Genomic DNA, 19,098 nt, shown 5'->3' on the forward strand with positions numbered 1-19,098 from the left:
GTCTCACGTATTCATGTATATACTAATTGTGTTCTATATACTTCATTGGAATTTGTGCTATTTCTTACGGTACAGTAGTCAAATTTGTCTGAACTGTAGAAATCTTAACCCCTTCTCGTTGGCACTGCAATAAAATTCACCAAAAAGCTAATATCAGCACTGTGAGAATGTGAGGTAGATTTAACCTTTAATTAAGGCTGATATAAAGAGCGGTCTACTATAAAAAATTAATATTTAAGTTCCTTTAAAATTTGGGGGACTACATTCTGGTCCCGGTAGTTTGTTCTATATACCTCTACTGACATTTAAGGATGAGAGAGTTCTCTGTAAAGAGCAGCTTTGTTATAGGATGGTCCCTAAGTTCCACTGTAGTGAATATGAGTGCACAGAATCCATTTCACTGTTATGATATGCCCTTACCTTCCTTGACTACTCCTTTAGTATCTTCTTCCTTTGGTCCCACTGACTTGCTGGCAGGCGTCCTTGTCCTGATGCCTTTAAAAGCTTATATAATTTTTATGTCTTTAGAGAAGTGGGGGTTTTTTGCAGTCCTTGTTGGCCTGCATTATGGTGTGACCTGTGCTTTGCTGGGATTTCAGTGTTCTTCTGTTTTCCTATTTTGGATACCATTTCCAGGTTTTGAAGACTATGTCATAGAATCATAGACAGGTTAGGGTTGCAAGAAACCTCTTAAAGGTCATCTGTCCAATACCCCCTGCAGTGAGCAGGGACATCTTCAAGTAGATCAGGTTGCTCAGGGCCCCATTGAACCTGCCCATGAATATTTCCAGGGCTGGGGCATCTACCACCGCTCTGGGCAACCTGTGCCAGTGTTTCACCACCCTCATCACAGAAAAAATCTTCTTTATGTCTAGTCTGAATTTACCCTCTTTCAGTTTAAAACCATTACCCCTTGTCCTGTTGCCACAGGCCCTACTAAAAAGTCTGTCCCCATCTTTCTTATAAGCCCCCTTTAAGTATTGAAAAGCTGCAATAAGGTCTCCCTGAAGCCTTCTCTTCTCCAGGCTGAACAACCCCAACTCTCTCATCCTGTCCTCAAAGGAGAGGTGTCTCATCCCTCTGATCATTTTTGTGGCCCATTCCTTGTGGTTCCGTTCTTTAAACCAACCCAAACCAACCCAACCCAACCAAAAAAACCAACACCCCCCACCCCCCACCCCCCCAAATGAGTGGTTATGGAATGTTGAGTAAAGTATCTTTTGTACTCTTACATTAGTACTCTTCCTGTGTGTGCTCATCTAGAAAATGCCTTTGTTCTTGAGGTTCTACTGCTTTTGAGGCAATGAGAAAGGAGATGACTGCAAACATCCAGTAAGCGAAAGTGTTTGTCTGACCCCTGCAGCTCTTTTCTGTTTTCCATTTGTTTTTCTTCTTATGTGATAATGTATAAGATGCTGTAAGAGCAAAATGACTGATTCAGGAAATCTTGGGGTTTCTACCTTCACTGAGATACTTCTATCGAAGTATTAAACAAGCACAGAAACCTTGGGATAATCCTAACTAAAACATTTTGTCGTTGTTGGGTAAAGGCTGTCTTCAGGAAAGAAAAAATGGGTTTAGTAGTTCAGAGTACTAATTAATGGGTACTGACTTTTGTTTTGTTTTTTAAATTCAGTTTGAGCACTGCTCTTTGTATGTAGTGCATGTGGCTTGAACACTAGAGTGTTAGCATGGGGCTTGGGAGACTAGAGTTCATGTCTTGGCTCAGCTCGTGGGCTTCCTAGGGATGTGCCTGCATGGTATTCTGGAAGCAGAATTTGCTCCAGAGTCTTCAGCGTGTTCAAAGTCTGCTGGAAACCATTTGAAAGTGGTTAGCATGGTGCCAAGTTAGCTAGTTCTGCTAAGAAGTGGTTAGAGCTTCATGCTACCAGTTTAGACTTTGTACCCTGCTTGCTTTGTTCAGAAGGCTTGCCGTCATCTTGGAGCATGGGCAAAGTTCATTCTTGTCTGCTTGGTAACTAATAGGTAGAAATGTCTTCTGTGACCTTCAGAAATACATTTTTTTTTTCTTTTCTTAAGCCCATTCCTCCTGTACAAAGGGACTAATACTTCCTCACTTTAGAGTTTTGCTTAAGCTGGTGCTCAAATAGTAGAATGATGAAGCTTGTAAATAGTATGGGGTGGGAGTTGAAATACATTGGGCAAAACTCTAGCCTGGCATATTTGCCTAAACCCTTTCTCAATTTCTGATACTGGTAACCGTATTATCTTGTTTTTGTTAAGTGAACAGCTGGTGAATCTGCTTATTTTTTACCAGATGGTCTTCTGAGTTATGTAAAAACAGAGAAGCATTCTTATCTCTTCATTTAGATGCTTGCAGTAGGTGACCTTTCAGTTTGTGTCTCAGTCGATATGCCTGGATGTTTTTTTCAAGTGTTTGTCTGAAACAGAAAGAAGTAAAAGTTAATTTAATACATGGATGACTCATAATAAGATCAGTCTCATTACATCAGTAGGGTTGTTGCAAGGTTAGAATGAGAGGGGATGCCACAGAGGGGTGTAGGTAGCTGGTGTTGCAGTCTGTGAAGGTGGTCCTGAGACAGGCGGGGACACTGGGATGAGAAGAGCTGAAGTAAGAAAAAATCTCAGTGTGAGTGTCCAAATGTGCTGAATCTCTTGATAGCCCAGAGGGGAGTTACACATGGACCCAAAATCTGATGTTATGGTGCTAAAGCCTTTATTTGCTTGGCTGAGCATAATGTTTTAACTTTACCCGTTCTTGGGTAACAACTGTTACGCTTTGTTTCAGTTGCTTCCAGGTAATTACCATTGCAACAGTGTATGTGTGAATTTTCAAGATAATTTTCTCACATGCTAATATGTCATAGGTGAATTAGTGTCCTAAAGCTTTCTGGGTTTGAGTAGACTTCTAGCAGATACGATCTGGAGCTGCCCTTGGCTGCTCTACAGACTTAATTATTATCTTTTATTACTGAGCCATTCTCCTTATAAGGGATGGGAAAAAGAAGGAAGGTACTATGTTTTACTCTAGGAACAGGAAACTTGGGGTTGAGTTGTTTAAAAGACCTACATCCAGAAGTCTTGATTTTTATTAGGAATGCTTAGAAAGAGAATTACAGATTCTTCTAGTAGAAGTAGTAGCCACATAGTGTACTAGTATGCCGGGAGACTGAGGGAAGCCATTCTCCTTCTCTGCTCGGTACTGGTGAGACCACTACTACCAGGAGTACTGTGTCCAGTATCAGTCCCTCCATTGACAAGGTGAAGCAAGTCCAGTGGAGGGCTGCCTAGGTGGGGAGGAGGCTGGAGCATGTTTTGTGAAAGGTGAGGTTAAGGAAGCTGGTTTTGTGTATCCTGGAAGAGAAGGCTAAGGGGGGATCTAGTTGCTCTCTCATCTATACAGTGGGTGATAGCAGACAATATAGAATCAGATTTCTCTTGGAGTTGCGCAGTCTGAGGATGAGAGGCACTTGATAGAGGTTACAGCAAAGGAAATTATAATTAAGTGTAAAGAAAAAAAATTTCCTAGTGAAGGTGGTGAAGCACTGGAACAAGCTGTCCAGAGAAGCTGTAGACTCTGCCTTTGGAGATATGCAAAACCTGAGGGGAAGCTGAAGTGTGTCTGTGAACTGATCTGTCTGGTTTTAATTGAAGAGGTAGAAAAATGGTAAACTAGATTTTGGTTATACTGGAGGGGAAGTATGCAAGGAGATTAGCAATATCCCTTGCTGTATCTCCTATGCTATTAAGGACGGCTCTGTGTGTGGTGGTGGTGTTTTAAAGCTGCTGAACTGGGGAATTCAGCCATCCTGAGCAGGTTCATGGCCTGTGCTCAAAAAGAGTTTTCCACCCTCTTAAGCTCTTATCTGTTGAAGAGTAGGTTACTGACGGGATAGTGAATTTTTTTTACAATATTGGTTCTTTGCCAGACTTTTTGATTTCTCTTTAAAGACTCATATATCTTTATGGAATAGAGTTAGCTCACGTTGCATTGCTATATCTAGTGATAAAAATTTATTGGGTACTTTCAAAAGTAAGCATTTCCTAGGGTGCTGTCTGGGCAGTTGCAGCGGATGGAGATGTATTAATGCTGGCTTCCTGGGGTTTTGTAGGAGATCCCAAAGGGTGAAAGGTTTTCTTCCTAGATGATCTCACCTGTTGAGTCTTGTGTAGTTGTTTCTTTGGGCATTGTAGTTTTATATAAATATTAAAAAGATGGACTGAGCTGCAGTCACAACAAAATGCTGATGGCAGAAAGCTCTTTTTCCCCTTTTTCATCCAGTGCAGGAGTGTCTGTATCAGCTTTTTCAATGTCTGAGGACTAGGCATCAGATGGAATCGCAGTAGCTTAGTCTTATTCTGAGACAGATGGATGTGATATTAGCAAGAGAGGAAAATGTAGCTGACAACTGGTGCGACTCTACCCTGGAGATCAGTTGTCTGAGTTTGTTGCTGTTCTGGGTACTTGGAGCTATGGCTCCAATTTTATCCTTTTGGTTATGTGGGTGTGCTGATTTTGGCTGGGGTAGCATTAATTTTCTTCATAGTGGCTAGTATGGGGCTGTGTTTTGGATTTGTGCTGGAAACAGTGGTGATAATACAGGGATGTTTCAGTTACTGCTGAGCAGGGCTTACACAGAGTCAAGGCCTTTTCTGCTTCTCACCCCCCAACCACCAGCGAGTGGGCTGGGGGTGCACAAGAAGCTGGGAGGGGACACAGCTGGGACAGATGATCCCAACTGACCCAAGGATATCCCACACCATATGACATCAAGCCCAGCATATAAAGCTGGGGGAAGAAGAAGGAAGAGGGGGATGTTCAGAGTGATGATGTTTGTCATCCCAAGTAACCGTTACACATGATGGAGCCCTGCTTTCCTGGAGACGGTTGAACACCTGCCTGCCCATGGGAGGCAGTGAATGAACTCCTTGTTTTGCTTTGTTTGTGTGTGCAGCTTTTGCTTTACCTGTTAAACTGTATGTCAACCCATGAGTTTTCCCACCTTTACTCTTCCAATTCTCTCCCCCATCCTACTGTGGGTTGGGGGGAGTGAGTGTGGTGCTCAGTTGCCAGTTAGGATTAAACTATGACAGTGGACTGAGCATGGTACCTGTATTTGCATCTGCTCTAAATTACTCTAGGAGACTGCAGCTGAGGATGTTAACTGCAGAGTGCATGTGGAGATAGTTAGGCACAAAATGAGATTTTTTTTTTCCAGCTGACTTTCACAGGAGAGAGTGGTGCACACTGTAATACACAGCCATCTGGCTGCCTGATTTTAATGGGCCTGAACCTGTTGTGCAAAATGTTCTAGGCTAAAGCCTAGTTTGGGTTAGCTTAGAGATTGTCCCTGTTTGGAGAAAATATAGCTACAGTTATTAGTCGAAGGAAATACAAAATTTTTCAACAGAAATGTTGAGAGAAGCAGACTTCTAAGTCCTCCATATTGAACTACTAGCTGTTAGGCTGAATATGGTCTTCTGGATGCTTTTGACTGCTGTATTTTGTCTTGGCAAGAAGGGGAATGGTGCCATAGGTGAAATAAATTCTGCCTTGCTGCCAAATACCATTTGCTTCCAGCTTCTGTGCAACAACTGCCACCCACTATCTGTCGGGGCAACAGTAGCCTGACTCTGTATTTGAGTCAGCAACAGCTGTTTGTTGCTTTCCCAGCTTTTGCAGAAGTAACAGCCCATCTCTCTGTGTTAGGAGCAGCAGTTGTCCCTTCCAGCTTTGCTGTGTAACAACTGCCTGGATGTCTGCAGCAGGTGCAGGAGGAGTGTTTTCAACAGCAGCTGCTGCCAGATGGGGAAGTCAGCTGCTTTCCTGTGATGTGGAGGTAGGCTAAAGCCTGTGTTATGGAGGTGGGGGGTCACAGAGGGTCTCAAAACCCAGATCCAGCTGTTACGGCTGCTGGGGTCAGACCACCCTGCAAGGGATTTAGAAGAGCAAGTCTGTCATCCTGTATTATAACTTTCTGGAGGCACCTCCTAGGTTTGTCTTGAATGCCTTGAAGTCTGTCTGCCCTCTGACTTTTCTACTACTGAATTGTTTCTTCAGTGACTACTTTGCCTCTTTTATGTAACAGTGATTAAAGTTACTGTGCCGGTTAAATAGGACCCCCTAATGGTTAGCTGTGAATCTTCCCAAGGGTAGGCTCTCCATCGCTGAGGTGATGGTTAATCTGCAAAGCTACCTGAAAAAAACTTGGAGAAGCGTTCTGAAATTTCAGTTATATGCATATCTAAATCTGCCCGGTGGAAAAACTTAACCTGGCGTGGAAGAGCAGGATGCTAAGGAAGTTGTTTTAACATTCAATTACTTTATCTTCAGAATCTGATTTTATGCGTTCAGTGCAAAACAATAGTTTTCTCATCTTCACATTCATTTTCCTCTTGTGTGGTCTGAAAAAACACAGAAGAGACTGCACACTGGAGCTGCTGTGAAGGGTGAAAAGCTATCCTAGATTTAGAGGAAATGCAGAGAGGAGGAAGAGAAGGAACTTGTTCTACCTTTTCTTCCCCTTTGTCCTTCAGAAAAAAACTTTTGGTGTCTTTTTGATGTGTAAAGGTTTACAAATCAGTGAGCCTTGAAGGTTTTACCTTTACTGTGGTGGTTTGTTTCTTTCAGTTTGATGACTTGGAGGATGTGCTGGTTGTTAATTGAATCAAGAGTTAGTAGTATTCTGGTAGGAATTTTCCTTTAAAATATTTAATGCCTTTTATTAGGTAGGTCTCTCATGAAAATAAAGCTGAATGAAATATGTGGTTAAAAAAAAGTCTCCTGAACTAGTATTGCTTTACTTGCTTAGTAACAAAGATGTGTTTGGAGCTCATCTACTTTGCTATATTTTGAAGGGTTTTTTTCTTCTGTTTCTGCACAAATTTAGCATGATGATTTTTTTCCCAATTCAAAATTTTTTTGTTTGCTTCTTGCTTGGGTAGAATGAAAGACAAAAATGAGCAAAAAAACCCTTTATGCAAACCCTGTGACTTTTAGTCTGCCTTCTTAAGAAAGTAAGATGTATAGGCTTATGGTGCTCAGGTGTCCCCACAAGTAACTTTTGAACTCGTGGACTCATACCAATTAAATTCTTCCAAATTTAATGAAAATACAACCAGGTAACACGGAAAGAAGTCTATCAAAAGAAGCTCATGTAAATATTACAGCCATAGGGAAAACTTAAATCAGCCCTTGCAATTAGGGATGAGAGACAAACCCACGAGGAACCAGACTTTGTTAGTTTTGTGGCTTACAGATCCTGTCAGTTTCCTGAGCGTTTCCCTACAGAAAGCAAAGGCAGAAGCAGTCCAGGTTGTTCTGGGACTAATCAGCCACTCCAGGAGGCCTTGACATCATGTCATGCTTGCCAGTGAGGGATGATACCTCTCTTATGTGCTTACATTCTTAGTTCTTAGGGAAGATTAAAAATGCACACATCAGATGATTGTCTTGAATTCATCTTTCATGGTATGATGCAGTTAAAAGGAAACTTTTACTTTTTTACGTCTTGCTGGTGTTTAGGCCAGTGATGAGATCATGACTTGAGGCAGGGATTTGTATATGGCAGTGTGTGGTGTTTGAATCAATTATCCTCCTTCATGTTGAAATATTATTCTGGAAAACTTTAGTTTGCTGCAACTGTGACATGAACAGGGTGTTTTGTGGTGACATCGATAAGTAGCACTCATTCATTCATTGTTGTCATTCGGGAATGTTTGTTTTCTGTTTTACTGACAACTAGCAAAAACAGTCCACCTGGAAAGTGAAATTTTAGTTTTAGAACTCCTCAAAACTAAATTTTATAAGTGACCTTAAAAATGGTCCAAGGGTTTTCAACAAAACTGCTTTTGTTGGCTATTAAGAATTCTGATGTTTTTTTAGATTTTAGTTACTGTTTATACCTGTCTGCTCCTGTTACCCCAATGACTCTGCATTGCTAAGAGGGAAAGAGCAGGGTTCTATTTTAGATTGTAAATTCCGAACAAGAGGATTTCAGAAGGATGCAGACATACAAGTGAATTAGTTGCTTAATTAGTCCGCTTCTGTTGTGATGAGGTAACTCCTTTCTCTGTGTGCTCTGGCAGAAGGGTAAGCTAATTTTGTTCAGTTTGTCTCAAAATAAAAGTATGCCAAAGTGAGCCGAACTGATCTGCAGTTAGTATGGGCTAAGAGTGTGCATATGGACAGGTGCAAGTCAGCTGAGCTGCAAGAGTAATATGGAAGAGGGAAGAACTAAAACTGGTATTTGAGCCTTGAATTCTAGGTACCCTCGCCTCAATTTCATCTGCACAGCCCATGGTTAAAAACAACACATTATTGGTTGGCTTGTTACTGTAGGTTGGAACACAACTTAGTTCTTAGAAAGGTCATGCAGAGTTTGCAGGGCTGATAAATGAGAAATAGTAACTTTATTTCTGTAATGACTAGATTTTTAAAGTGCATTTCGGTTAACTGTAAACAGAACCTCAGAATGCCACTTCTGCAAAACTTTTTCTTAAAGTAAGACTACTTTGCAGCAGAGCTGTTGACATCAATTTCAGTGGCAGGTTTATGGTAGTATGAACCCTCCTGTGATTTCAGAAATTACCTGGTGGAAGGGTATATAACCTTTGCATTTGCTAGGGAATGCATTAGTGTTGTCTCATTTTTAACTTCAGAAGTAACTGCAAGAAGTAATGGAAGAGAAGGCAAAATGATGCTTCTGAAGAGTAAAACTGTATTTTCTAAAATTTTTTTAGCACTCCAGGTGCAAAGTGGGTGAAATTCAGTATTAACACAACATGCTGTGAGCAATGGAAGAAATTTTGTCTTGTTCCAGAGAGAGTCAATCTGGCCATGAGAGCATTGTGGATCAATAGAAGCTGCCGCCTCCCCTCTACAGGCAAAAAAATCTCTAAAATGTCTTCTTGTGATCCTTGCAGTCCTCCAGACTGGTCCATTTTGTGTAGACATACTGCATGTAATGCTTCATATGCATGGAATTCTTCAGTGTTGAATTTGGGAGGAGAGAGTTGGCCTTGGATTTATCTGGGATTTCTTTTCTACATTATTTCTTCATTGTTGTAAATTGGGAGAAAAGTCAGAAAATGGAAAATGTATGACCTGATGGTTTTTTTTGTCTTGGGAGAAAAGAAAGTGTCTGTTTCTGTGCCTTGCCCCCTTTTTCTTTTTATCACATAAAGGAAGGACATGACTATGGATCTTTGGAATCAGGAAAACTGATTTGTTTGCTGCTGCTATCTAACTCTGTATTATTACTGTAGAAAGATTGGGTTTTTTAATGTGGTTTCATATAAACTTTATATAAACTTCTTATGTAACTGTGTGGTGGAGCAGAAGGAACATGATCATGTTTCAGATCTTGTAAAAGTTTGAACTCATCTTGTGTGCTTGAATACAGAGCATAGCTTTGGTGAAAATGCAAGACAAATTCCAGAAGGAAATTTAACTGTTTCCATTTTTCCCCTCTGGTGAGATATATAATATCCTTCAATGTGAATGGTAGCAAATATACTCTGCCTGCTGAAGTTGAATAGTTGTAAAGGTCTGGGTATCAAAAAAAGAAAGCAGGATGCTGCATCAAGGTTTTTCCTGAACAGAGGTGCTCTCTTGTATTTGGAATTAAGCTTAATGTACAGTACCATTTTGTGGAATATTATCACTACTTTAAAAATGCTATTTTGTTAGATTTCTTGAACTAGGTAAAGCCAGAGTATAGGGCTAGAACAACATGCAAGTGTTTTGTTTGAAAGGAAAACATTGTAAAGGTTTCATTATATAGTCTTCATTTTAAATAGTTTCACAAGAGGTGCTCATTTCTACATGCAGTGGTAAGTTAGTCCTTTTACAATCAAAAATTCATACTTGCCACCTTCTTTTCCTCTTACACTGCACTGCACTGTGTAACAGCCAGAGTGACTAGGGGTATAACATGATGGTGGAGACAGTAGGGTTTATATATTTGTTTCTGACTTTAGAAGAAAATATTTCAACCATCTCAAACATCATTTTAAGTATTAAGTGTTTTTGTGCTCCCATTTAAGGTAGTATAAGTGTTTAATAATTTGGAATTTAGAATTCTCAAAGCACCTTTATGGGACAGCACTGTTGTCCTAATTTTACAAATGACTACTTTGTCTTGCTTCCCTAGGTGGCTTGCTCAAGGTCACACAAGAATCCTCTGGTGCAACAGAGAATTATATCCAAATGTTTGATGTTTAAAACTTGAAACCTGATTTCTGGATTACCTTCTACTAACAGAAATGAAAGACCTGTATCTTTCCTGTCATTCTGCTGAAATTAATTATAAGTATTAATACTCTGATTTTGATCAATGCTTTTAATTCTGTTTACTGCTTCTTTTTCTTTTTAGGCATGTACTGGTATTGAAAATATTGATGAAGCTATAACATTGCTTGAACAAAATAACTGGGATTTAGTGGTAAGTATTCTAAGAAAATTACTTCATAGATCAACCTCGTGTAGCAGTGAAGTGCCATCTTGCTGAGACAGCTATTATCTTTATTTCAAATTTGGGTGTGTCTTTTATGGCTGGGGCTATCCAGTTATGTGCTGACTTTCTGGTTTGTTAAAGCCTCGTTGCCAAGTTGACATGATAATGAGTTGTGTACACCCTGGTATGCTCTGATTGTCTTCATGCCTTTTTGCTTTGTTTCTTTTCCTTTAAAACAATGTTTCATATTGTGTTTAGTTTCCTTTTGGTTAATTGTATGTATAATTTTGTAAGTAGTACAATTACGAGTAGCATTTTTAGAACACCTCTTGTGTATACACACAAGATTTTTGAATCTTTGAAGCGGAACATAAAACAACTTCTTCAATCTTTTGTGTGCTTTTAGTTTAAAAATAAGGTAGTTGCTCTTTTATTGTTAGTTGCTATGCAGAATTGAGTCAGAGATTAAGGCCATACCTTATTTAGATTTGGTGTTATCCAGACACAGTTAAGCACAAACAAAAAAAACCCAGCAAACACACTCATCCTAAAAAGCGCTATTGTCTATTTTATAACAAGGTTCAATGTGCAGACAAATAGGAGGAAACTGATAAAACAAGCAAAACAGTCTTAGGTATTTTCAGACTCTGCATAGGATTATTAGGATAAATAAAGAAACTATTAATCCATTTTCTTAAGGTTTAAAATTGTAAAATAGAACAAACTTAACTAAAAAGCAAGTGATCTTCCTTTAATTATAGTATCTGTGATTTCCTCCTTTTTTTTTTTCTTTTCCAAATGAGTGATCTTTGGACCAGTCCAAAGTATCAGATGATTATTTTTTTAAAAAATTAGATTTTCCAAAATTGACTATGGATACAGTTTCAGCTGTCTGCCACATTGTGTTCCAACATATTGTTGAGAGTGTTCTCTATGTTTTAATAATTGCAAACTAAGTATCACAGCGGTTACGGTGGGGTTTTAAACTGAGTTTGTTAGAATGAATGTTGTCTTTATTTTAAGGCATAATGATTAAAACTATGTGTAATAATGTAACCTATTGTAAACAAATGCTATGTACTCCAAACACTTGAAACTAAATGTTTAAAGTGAATGTTGGCTGAAGTATACGGAGTCTTCATTTTGCAACATGTCATGGTGTAAGCAAGAACGAGACACCAACGAGCAAAAGGTAGTGCATATCATCTGTGTCTTCAAACAGAAAAACCCAAATGTATGTTGACAGAGTGGTAGAGTTAAAAACATCTTTTGTCGTCGTAGTTTGTTGTGACTTAGCATGGGCCGTTTTGAAAATTAAAGTGTTTATGGGAAGACAAGCAGTAGCCTGATGCGTTCTGTGCAGGTCATGAAGTTCTTAATACAATGCATTAAATCAGTTGGATGTGGTTTTGGGGGATTTGTAAATTGTAAAGTATGTGTTTTACAATAAATGCTCACAGGTATGGTTGAATCAGAGAATTGTGATGAAAAATAGTTAAGAACAACTAGGGATTTTAAAAATTTCTTTTTCCTTTCTTTTGAGACTTCAGAATGAGTAGAAGGGGAGAGTGAAGTGTTTAAAGCTATGAGAATGGGTACAAGAATAGCTTTAAATACTTAATTTTTTTAGTGATGATTAAACAATCTAGAAGTGTAGAATATAGTGGGAAAAGAAGTAATGACCCAAAAATGCAAGCTTAAAAAAAAGGCATATGGAAAGTAAGAAAGGAAAGAAAAATACGGATCTAACAGGTACTTCAGGAAAGGGCATAGTTCTTGAAACTAAACAGAAAATGAATGAGAGGAGTGTCTATGAAAAGGAAATGGTAAGTTGTGGAAGGAAAAAAAAAACTGAGGACAGTAAATGTGAAGATGATGCCCTAAGAGTCTGTCATTATTAGGACATTGGCTCCTTTTTATTAAAAGCAGCCTTGTAAAAAAGGGAATGAAAACCAAATCATGCTAATCTAACAGGGAGTTAGAAGCAGAGAGTGAAGAAAGAGAAGACAAAAGAAATGTGAATGTAAGAAGAAAAGGAGTTGCTAGCCTGCGAGAGAATCAACTATCTCTTTGTTAGGCAAGGGTTTGTGCAGCATCTCAAAAGTCAAAACAATACATGAAAAAAGGCTCACGATTTATTAGAGATGTAGCATTTTTTATTTTAAAACTGTATGATCCATGTGTGGTGGGTTTTTGGTTTGGTTTTTTTGGGGGTTTATACCTTCGATTCAGTAGTCAAGTACAGATTCAGTGCCAAGAAGCTGGGGAGGAGGGAAGGATTTGTTTTGATTGAACCAAAAGGTCTTGGAGGTTTTAGTCAAAATGAAAAATGAAGAAAATCCTTTTGCTTGACACTAAATATTTCATTCAACATCTATCAGAACATGTTTGGGGATTTGTAAGGAAAACAAAACTCATAGGAGTTAGTTCAAAAATCACGAAGACAGTAGTGGTGTTTTTGGTAAGCCTTCCTCTGTCATCCTTTGACCACCAATCCATTAGGTAAACGGGAAGAACATCATCACTGTCTTCTCTAATTTAATTTAGTTTTGTCCATCTTATTCGGAGGCTTATTTCAAGTTCAATTTTTGATAAACATGGCCTGAATTCATAGATTGGGGATGAGCACTTCTTATGATAAATGTATCTTTGCCTAAAAAAAAAAAAAAGAAATAATTAAACCCATTCTTTAAGTGATTTTACAGTTCTAAAGTAAAGACGTAGAAGTGAAATATAGTCATACAGGTGTTCAGTGTTTTTTTGGGAGGGTGGTTTGGGTTTTTTTGGTGTGTGTTTTTTTTTTTTTTTTTTTTAAAATGTGGATTCCTTTACTGCCATGATTTTGGAATTGGAATCAGAGCTCTGGATTTGAACAGGACCCAGGGTTATATGAAGTAGAAAGCTAAGCAAGGATAGGATCAACCTAAGTTCAGGGGCACTTCGGCAGCATTAGGGAAAAAACCAAAAACATAAGTTAAGGAAGTTCTTGTCTCAGAACAGATTGCTTTCTTGCTCTTCGTTCAGGCTGCCTGTATCTCAACTCCATATTCCTTTTTGGGGAAAAAAGTAATGTACTATCAGAGACTGTGCTAGGGACCCAGGTTGAAGATTCCCTTGAGCACCTTTGCTTCTTGAATGCTATGAGACTCAACTCAAGGGTGTTGTTATTCCTCTGGGACTTCAGCCAAAACAGCCAAGAGCAAGTAGTCCCAGTGAGCTGGAAGGCAGAAGGATCCCAAAACAGAAACAGTGAAGTACTTACTGACAAAGCAGAATGCGCAGAGGCGGTAGGTTATGTAGTTCACAAAACAAGTTTCTAATGTCATGCTAAAAGTACTATGCTTTTGTGTAAGCTTTTCTGAGGATTTCTTTGTTTGCAGTGATGCAACATAGCTGCTGCTTATTTTCTCCATACTTTTTTGTTTTTAACTTGTCTTGCTAGTAGATTTTAGTATCAAGGGTTAAAATGTCACCAAGGTCTTTCCAGTTACTTCAACGCATGTTTCTATGTTTTGTATCTTTTGGTCTTAACTTTAAACAAAGCCAAACCTGAGTGAAGTGTAAGGAACTCCTTTCTTGGTTTATTTTTTCTAGTAGCCACTTACGTATTTATTAAGAATTAGTCTGAATTCTTTTTGCTTTGCTGTTTAGAACTGAAATATCAGCTTCCTATTTTCGAACTTTGAAGATTACCCACCCCCATTGGATGTCTTCATGCCTATTCCTCTATATGGAACACTTTAAAACAACATAAGCTGCCATTAATTTATCTTCTACTTGGAACTAAATAAACTGGATTTAGAAGTCTGAGTTGTATATCTTTTACAGTGTTCGAATCATGTTTATAGCTGTTTGAAGTGATATAGGAAACTGTCTTCCATAAAAGTTTGATCACGAGAGTGTTGCAGAGGAATTCATACACAATAACAGTGTATAAATTGCTTGGTGGGATCATGAACTCTAATCTTGCTAATAATCAGTTCCCCACTGTTGCATATGACTTGGCCTTTATGGTGGTCTGCTGCATATATAGCAGCTCAGGTTTTTTTCTGTATTAGAACACTGTAATGTAGTTACTAGGCTTATTATTGGCAATGAAATGTTACAGATGTTCTGTGAAATACAGAAGATCAACATAGATAATATAATGATCTCTGCACACCTTCATCTTTATGAAACTGTTCTGCAATAAATGCATCCAGCAACTCTCTTAAGCCTGACAGAATTGCTAATATGTTATTTCCTGACTGTAATTTCTTTAGATCTATTAATTTACAATCATTTTTAACATCTGAGGAAGCAAAGGTTAGGAAATCCTGTCTGTTGTAAAATCTGATAGCTTCATAGCTTGCCCATTTAACCTACGACCTTCTGTTTTGGCATTTGAAGGTAAGAATGATAATATAAATGTATCTCAAACTTTGTGTAAAGACAATAAAACAAAAGTATGAAAAATCACAACTATTTGTCTTTTGAAATGTTTTTGATGATAGTATAAATTTAAAAGAAATGACCCATTAATTTACTTCCTGACCCTATGCAATAAGGACCTTCGATATATGAGGTTGTTACATAGATAATAGCTCTTTGCTCTACTGATATCAAATGCTTGTATCTATGCATGAAACTTGGTCTCCTGTACCTTTCACAGATCTAATGAAAAAGCCAAAATCCTTCATATATAGCATGACTTTATATTCTGTACTGGTAATCAGAACAGGAATTTTTGAAAGAGAAGCAGGGTTCACCATGCTTAATTTTCTACTTTTCCCAGTATGACCATTTCTGTTGTTACTCCTGTTTACTGTTTTTTTAAAATTATTTCATGTCTTTTCCGAAATACATTGTAATGCAGGTATTGATTAACAGCACTTTAAGAAGAAAATAAATTTCATAAAAATAAAGGAGGGGTTATCCCATATTCGCTTCACTATAAACGCGTGTATAGTTGTTATTTAAAAAAACCTGGTTTTTATTTTCAAAATATATTTCTAAAATGACCTTTATGCCTTCCTGCTATACTTGGTTTTGTTATTCTGTATTCTGGCAGAGGCTCAAAGCACTGTATAACTTCATTAAAACCAGCAGTTTAGTGCACCTGGAATGTGATGACAGTTCCTATTTGTACATAGTTTCCAAGAGTCAGCTGACAAAAAGGATCTCTTTACCTTGGAAAGAGAAAATAGCATATTCTGAACATCTGTTTTTATAAAGCTCTTGATTATAATTTTCCTTTAGAATGGATAACTTACACAGAGGTTTGGACAGGCTGGATTGATGGGCTGAGGTCTGTTGTGTGAGTTTCAACAAGGCCAAGTGCCAGGTCCTGCACTTGGGTCACAACAACCCCATGCAACACTACAGGCTTGGGGAAGAGAGGCTGGAAAGCTGCCCAGCGGTGAAGGACCTGTGGGTGTTGGTTGACAGCCAGCTGAACATGAGCCAGCAGTGTGCCCAGGTGGCCAAGAAGGCCACCTGGCTTGTATCAGGAATAGTGTGGCCAGCAGGAGCAGGGCAGTGATGGTGCCCCTGTACTTGGCACTGGTGAGGCCGCACCTTGAATATTGTGTTCAGTCTTGGGCCCCTCAGTACAAAGACATCGAGTTGCTGGAGCATGTCCAGAGAAGGGCAACAAAGCTGGTGAAGGGTCTGGAGAGCAGGTCTTATGAGGAGAGGTTGAGGGAACTGGGGTTGTTTAGCCTGGAGAAGAGGAGGCTGAGGGGAGACCTTATCGCTCTCTACAGCTACCTGAAAGGAGGCTGTAGTGAGGTGGGTGTTGGTCTCTTCTCCCAAGTGACAAGCAATAGGACAAGAGCAAATGGCCTCAGATGGTGCCAGGGGAGGGTTAGATTGGATATGAGGAAAAATTTCTTCCCTGAAAGGGTTGTCAAGCACCGGAACAGGCTGCCCAGGGAATTGGTTGAGTCTCCATCCCTAGAGGTATTTAAAAGACATGTAGATGTGGTGCTTAGGGACAAGGTTTAGTGGTGGACTTGGCAGTGCTAGGTTAACAGTTGGACTTGATCTTAAAGGTCTTTTCCAACCTACATGATTGACTCTGTAATTCTAAGATGAGTGGTTTTTGCATCTCACTGTTTAAAACCTCTTAAAAAATAGTAATTATTTGTCAGACAGGATTTTTTTTTTTAAATATACATACCCATTTTGTTTATGTATTTATATTTACTTCTATGTAATGTTATCTTTTGGAAATAAATAAATACATTAAAAAATAAAAAAACTGAAGTGAGAAAAATGAGCTAGGAGGTTACAGTTTTTCTTTTGTATTTCTGTGGGAAAGAATTTCTGTTCTGAAGACTGGGATACCTTGCTGCTAGAAGAGGTAATCTTCCTTCCTTGAAGCACGTTACTGAGGTGACAAAACAGCACTCTTATTCTGCAATCTGTTATTTGTATCTTTTATTGCTTTGTAAACGTTAAGTTAGTTCCTTTTTTATAATGTGTAGTAAATCTCAGTACAAGTTGGTAAAAATGAATACACTAAAAACATCTTTTGTCTTTTTCTAACTGGTTTGCCCTGCAAAAGCTTTGATGTGATATTTATTTGCACCTTTTTTTGATCAATTTGGATTAGTCTATCTCCAGAAACTAGGAGATCAATTTAAGTTTGGCACAGGGCCATTTATTTTCCTTAAATGTGGGACAGTGTTGTCATACGTTTGGCAGTGCTCTTGTTACATTCCAAGTGGGCTGTATTAGCTGGGCAATCACCAATTGTATGAAGTTTAACACGGGCAAGTGCCAGATTTTACACCTGGGGCACAGCAACCCTCGATGTACATACAGACTGGGGAACGAGAGGCTGGAGAGAAGCTCTGCAGGAAGGGAGCTGAGGGTTCTGGTCGACGACGGCAAGTTGAACATGAGCCAACAGTGTGCCCTGGCAGCCAAGAGGGCCAACCGTGCCCTGGGGGGCATCGAGCCCTGTGTTGCAGCTGGTCGAGGGAGGGGATTGTCCCGCTCTGCTCCGCGCTGGTGCGGTCTCACCTCGAGTGCTGGGTGCAGTTTTGGGTGCCACAGTACATTAAGGATATAAAGCTACTAGAGAGTGTCCAGAGGAGGGCCATGAAATTGGTGAAGGGTTTAGAGAGGAAACTGTACAAGGAGCAGCTCAAGTCACTTGGTTGGTTCAGCCTAGAGAAGAGGCGACTGAGGGCAGACCTCATCGTGGTCTGCAGCTTCCTCACAAGGGGAGGAGGAGGGGCAGGCGCTGATCTCTTGTCTCTGGTGACCAATGACAGGACCCGAGGGAATGGCAGGAAGATGTGCCAGGGGACGTTTAGGTTGGATATTAGGAAAAGGTTCTTCACCCAGAGGCTGGTGGAGCACTGGAACAAGCTCCCCAGGGAGGCAGCCAGGACTAGTGAGAAGTTAATGGTGTGCTCCTCTCATTTTTAACTAGATCTGAGGGATTTTCACTGTTAGCAACACGGACTTATCTGTGTATTAATAACGTTCTCCCTGTGGTCAAATGAACAGTCACACCTGCCGCTGGGAGCCAGAGGTGTATCCCTCTGTTGCACACACACCCCCATCCGCCCCCCCCCTTTTTTTTTTTTTTTATAAGGAGCTTTTAAAGTTTTATTTTAGACAGGCATCCTTTTCTGGATCTTGGTGTCCTGTCGAACGTGTTTTGTCAGCTTAGCTAGTTTATGCTTGCTGTTACTGCGCTGAGTAGCCTGGACAGCATTCAAGATCCTGCTGCCAGCAGAGCTAAGGAAGAAGGAAGCTCTGAGTTAAGTAATGACAAGTAATGTTGGTGGACGGGCATCCCGCTGGTGCAGGTGTCCCACGGGCATGGTGCCTGTTCTCCAGGAAATACAGAAGTTGCAGGTTTCTTATGTGTCCAACTGCAGCATTAATCTGTTCTAGTGGACACAATTAAATTATATGTGAACTTTTATTTTACAAGGGAGTACAGAAATCCATTTTCTAAGTCTTTAATGTACTTTCTGTTAAGTTAGGGATCCCTGCTTGCAGAAGTAGTGTGATTTCTCCTTCTGCGTATTTCCAGATTTTTTGAATCTCCTGAAGTGACGTTTCTGTGTCTTTGAGTAAACTCAGGTGAATGCTGTGTATTTTATGCAGCTGGGAGGTAGCAAAGATGACTAGTTAAGTTTTAAAAGCCCTATTATTATTAAATTCATTGATTTTATTTACTTTTGAATGCCTTCATCTTGGGTAAAACAGATGTTTCCTTTTTGTATATTTTCTACATTGAAGATCATATTACATGTGCACACCTGTAGGCAGTTGTAAGCATGTTGTGATTTCCACATAGCTGTATGCATATTCATCTATAAAAAAAAATCAAAACAAAACACTACCACTAATACATGTGGAGGTAATGAAGATTCTTTACTTGCAGAATGCAGAATAAGAGTGCTGCTTTGTCACCTCAGTAATGTGCTTCAAGGAAGATTACCTCTGCTAGCAGCAAGGTAGCCTGGTCTTCATGGTCCTACCAAATCCCGGCTGCTTTCTTCTGAGAATTTAAATAACATCAACAGCTGATACCTCAGGCAATGTAGGAAAGTGTTCAATATATTGCCACTGTGACGGTCATTTCACATGACTTTGATGAAAACACAGATTGCAATTGATCCTGTTGTGTCTCTGCATGAGTCTTGGTCCATTG

At 39.4% G+C, this 19,098-nt stretch overlaps 1 protein-coding gene across 3 annotated transcripts in view; it reads left to right on the plus strand.

Annotated features, from left to right (window-relative positions):
* Positions 1-19,098, plus strand: part of FAF1 (Fas associated factor 1) — a 174,145-nt gene that overhangs the window by 8,106 nt on the left and 146,941 nt on the right. For 2 of the 3 annotated variants that reach the window (XM_075097652.1, XM_075097653.1), the window contains exon 2: positions 10,359-10,427. In XM_075097652.1, the coding sequence (XP_074953753.1) occupies positions 10,359-10,427 (69 nt within the window). Of the gene's footprint in view, positions 1-5,723; positions 5,823-10,358; positions 10,428-19,098 lie in introns of those variants that run through there. The other variant, XM_075097651.1, reaches the window with a different exon arrangement.

Source organism: Phalacrocorax aristotelis, chromosome 6 (genome assembly GCF_949628215.1).
Source record: "Phalacrocorax aristotelis chromosome 6, bGulAri2.1, whole genome shotgun sequence".
NCBI lineage: Eukaryota > Metazoa > Chordata > Aves > Suliformes > Phalacrocoracidae > Phalacrocorax > Phalacrocorax aristotelis.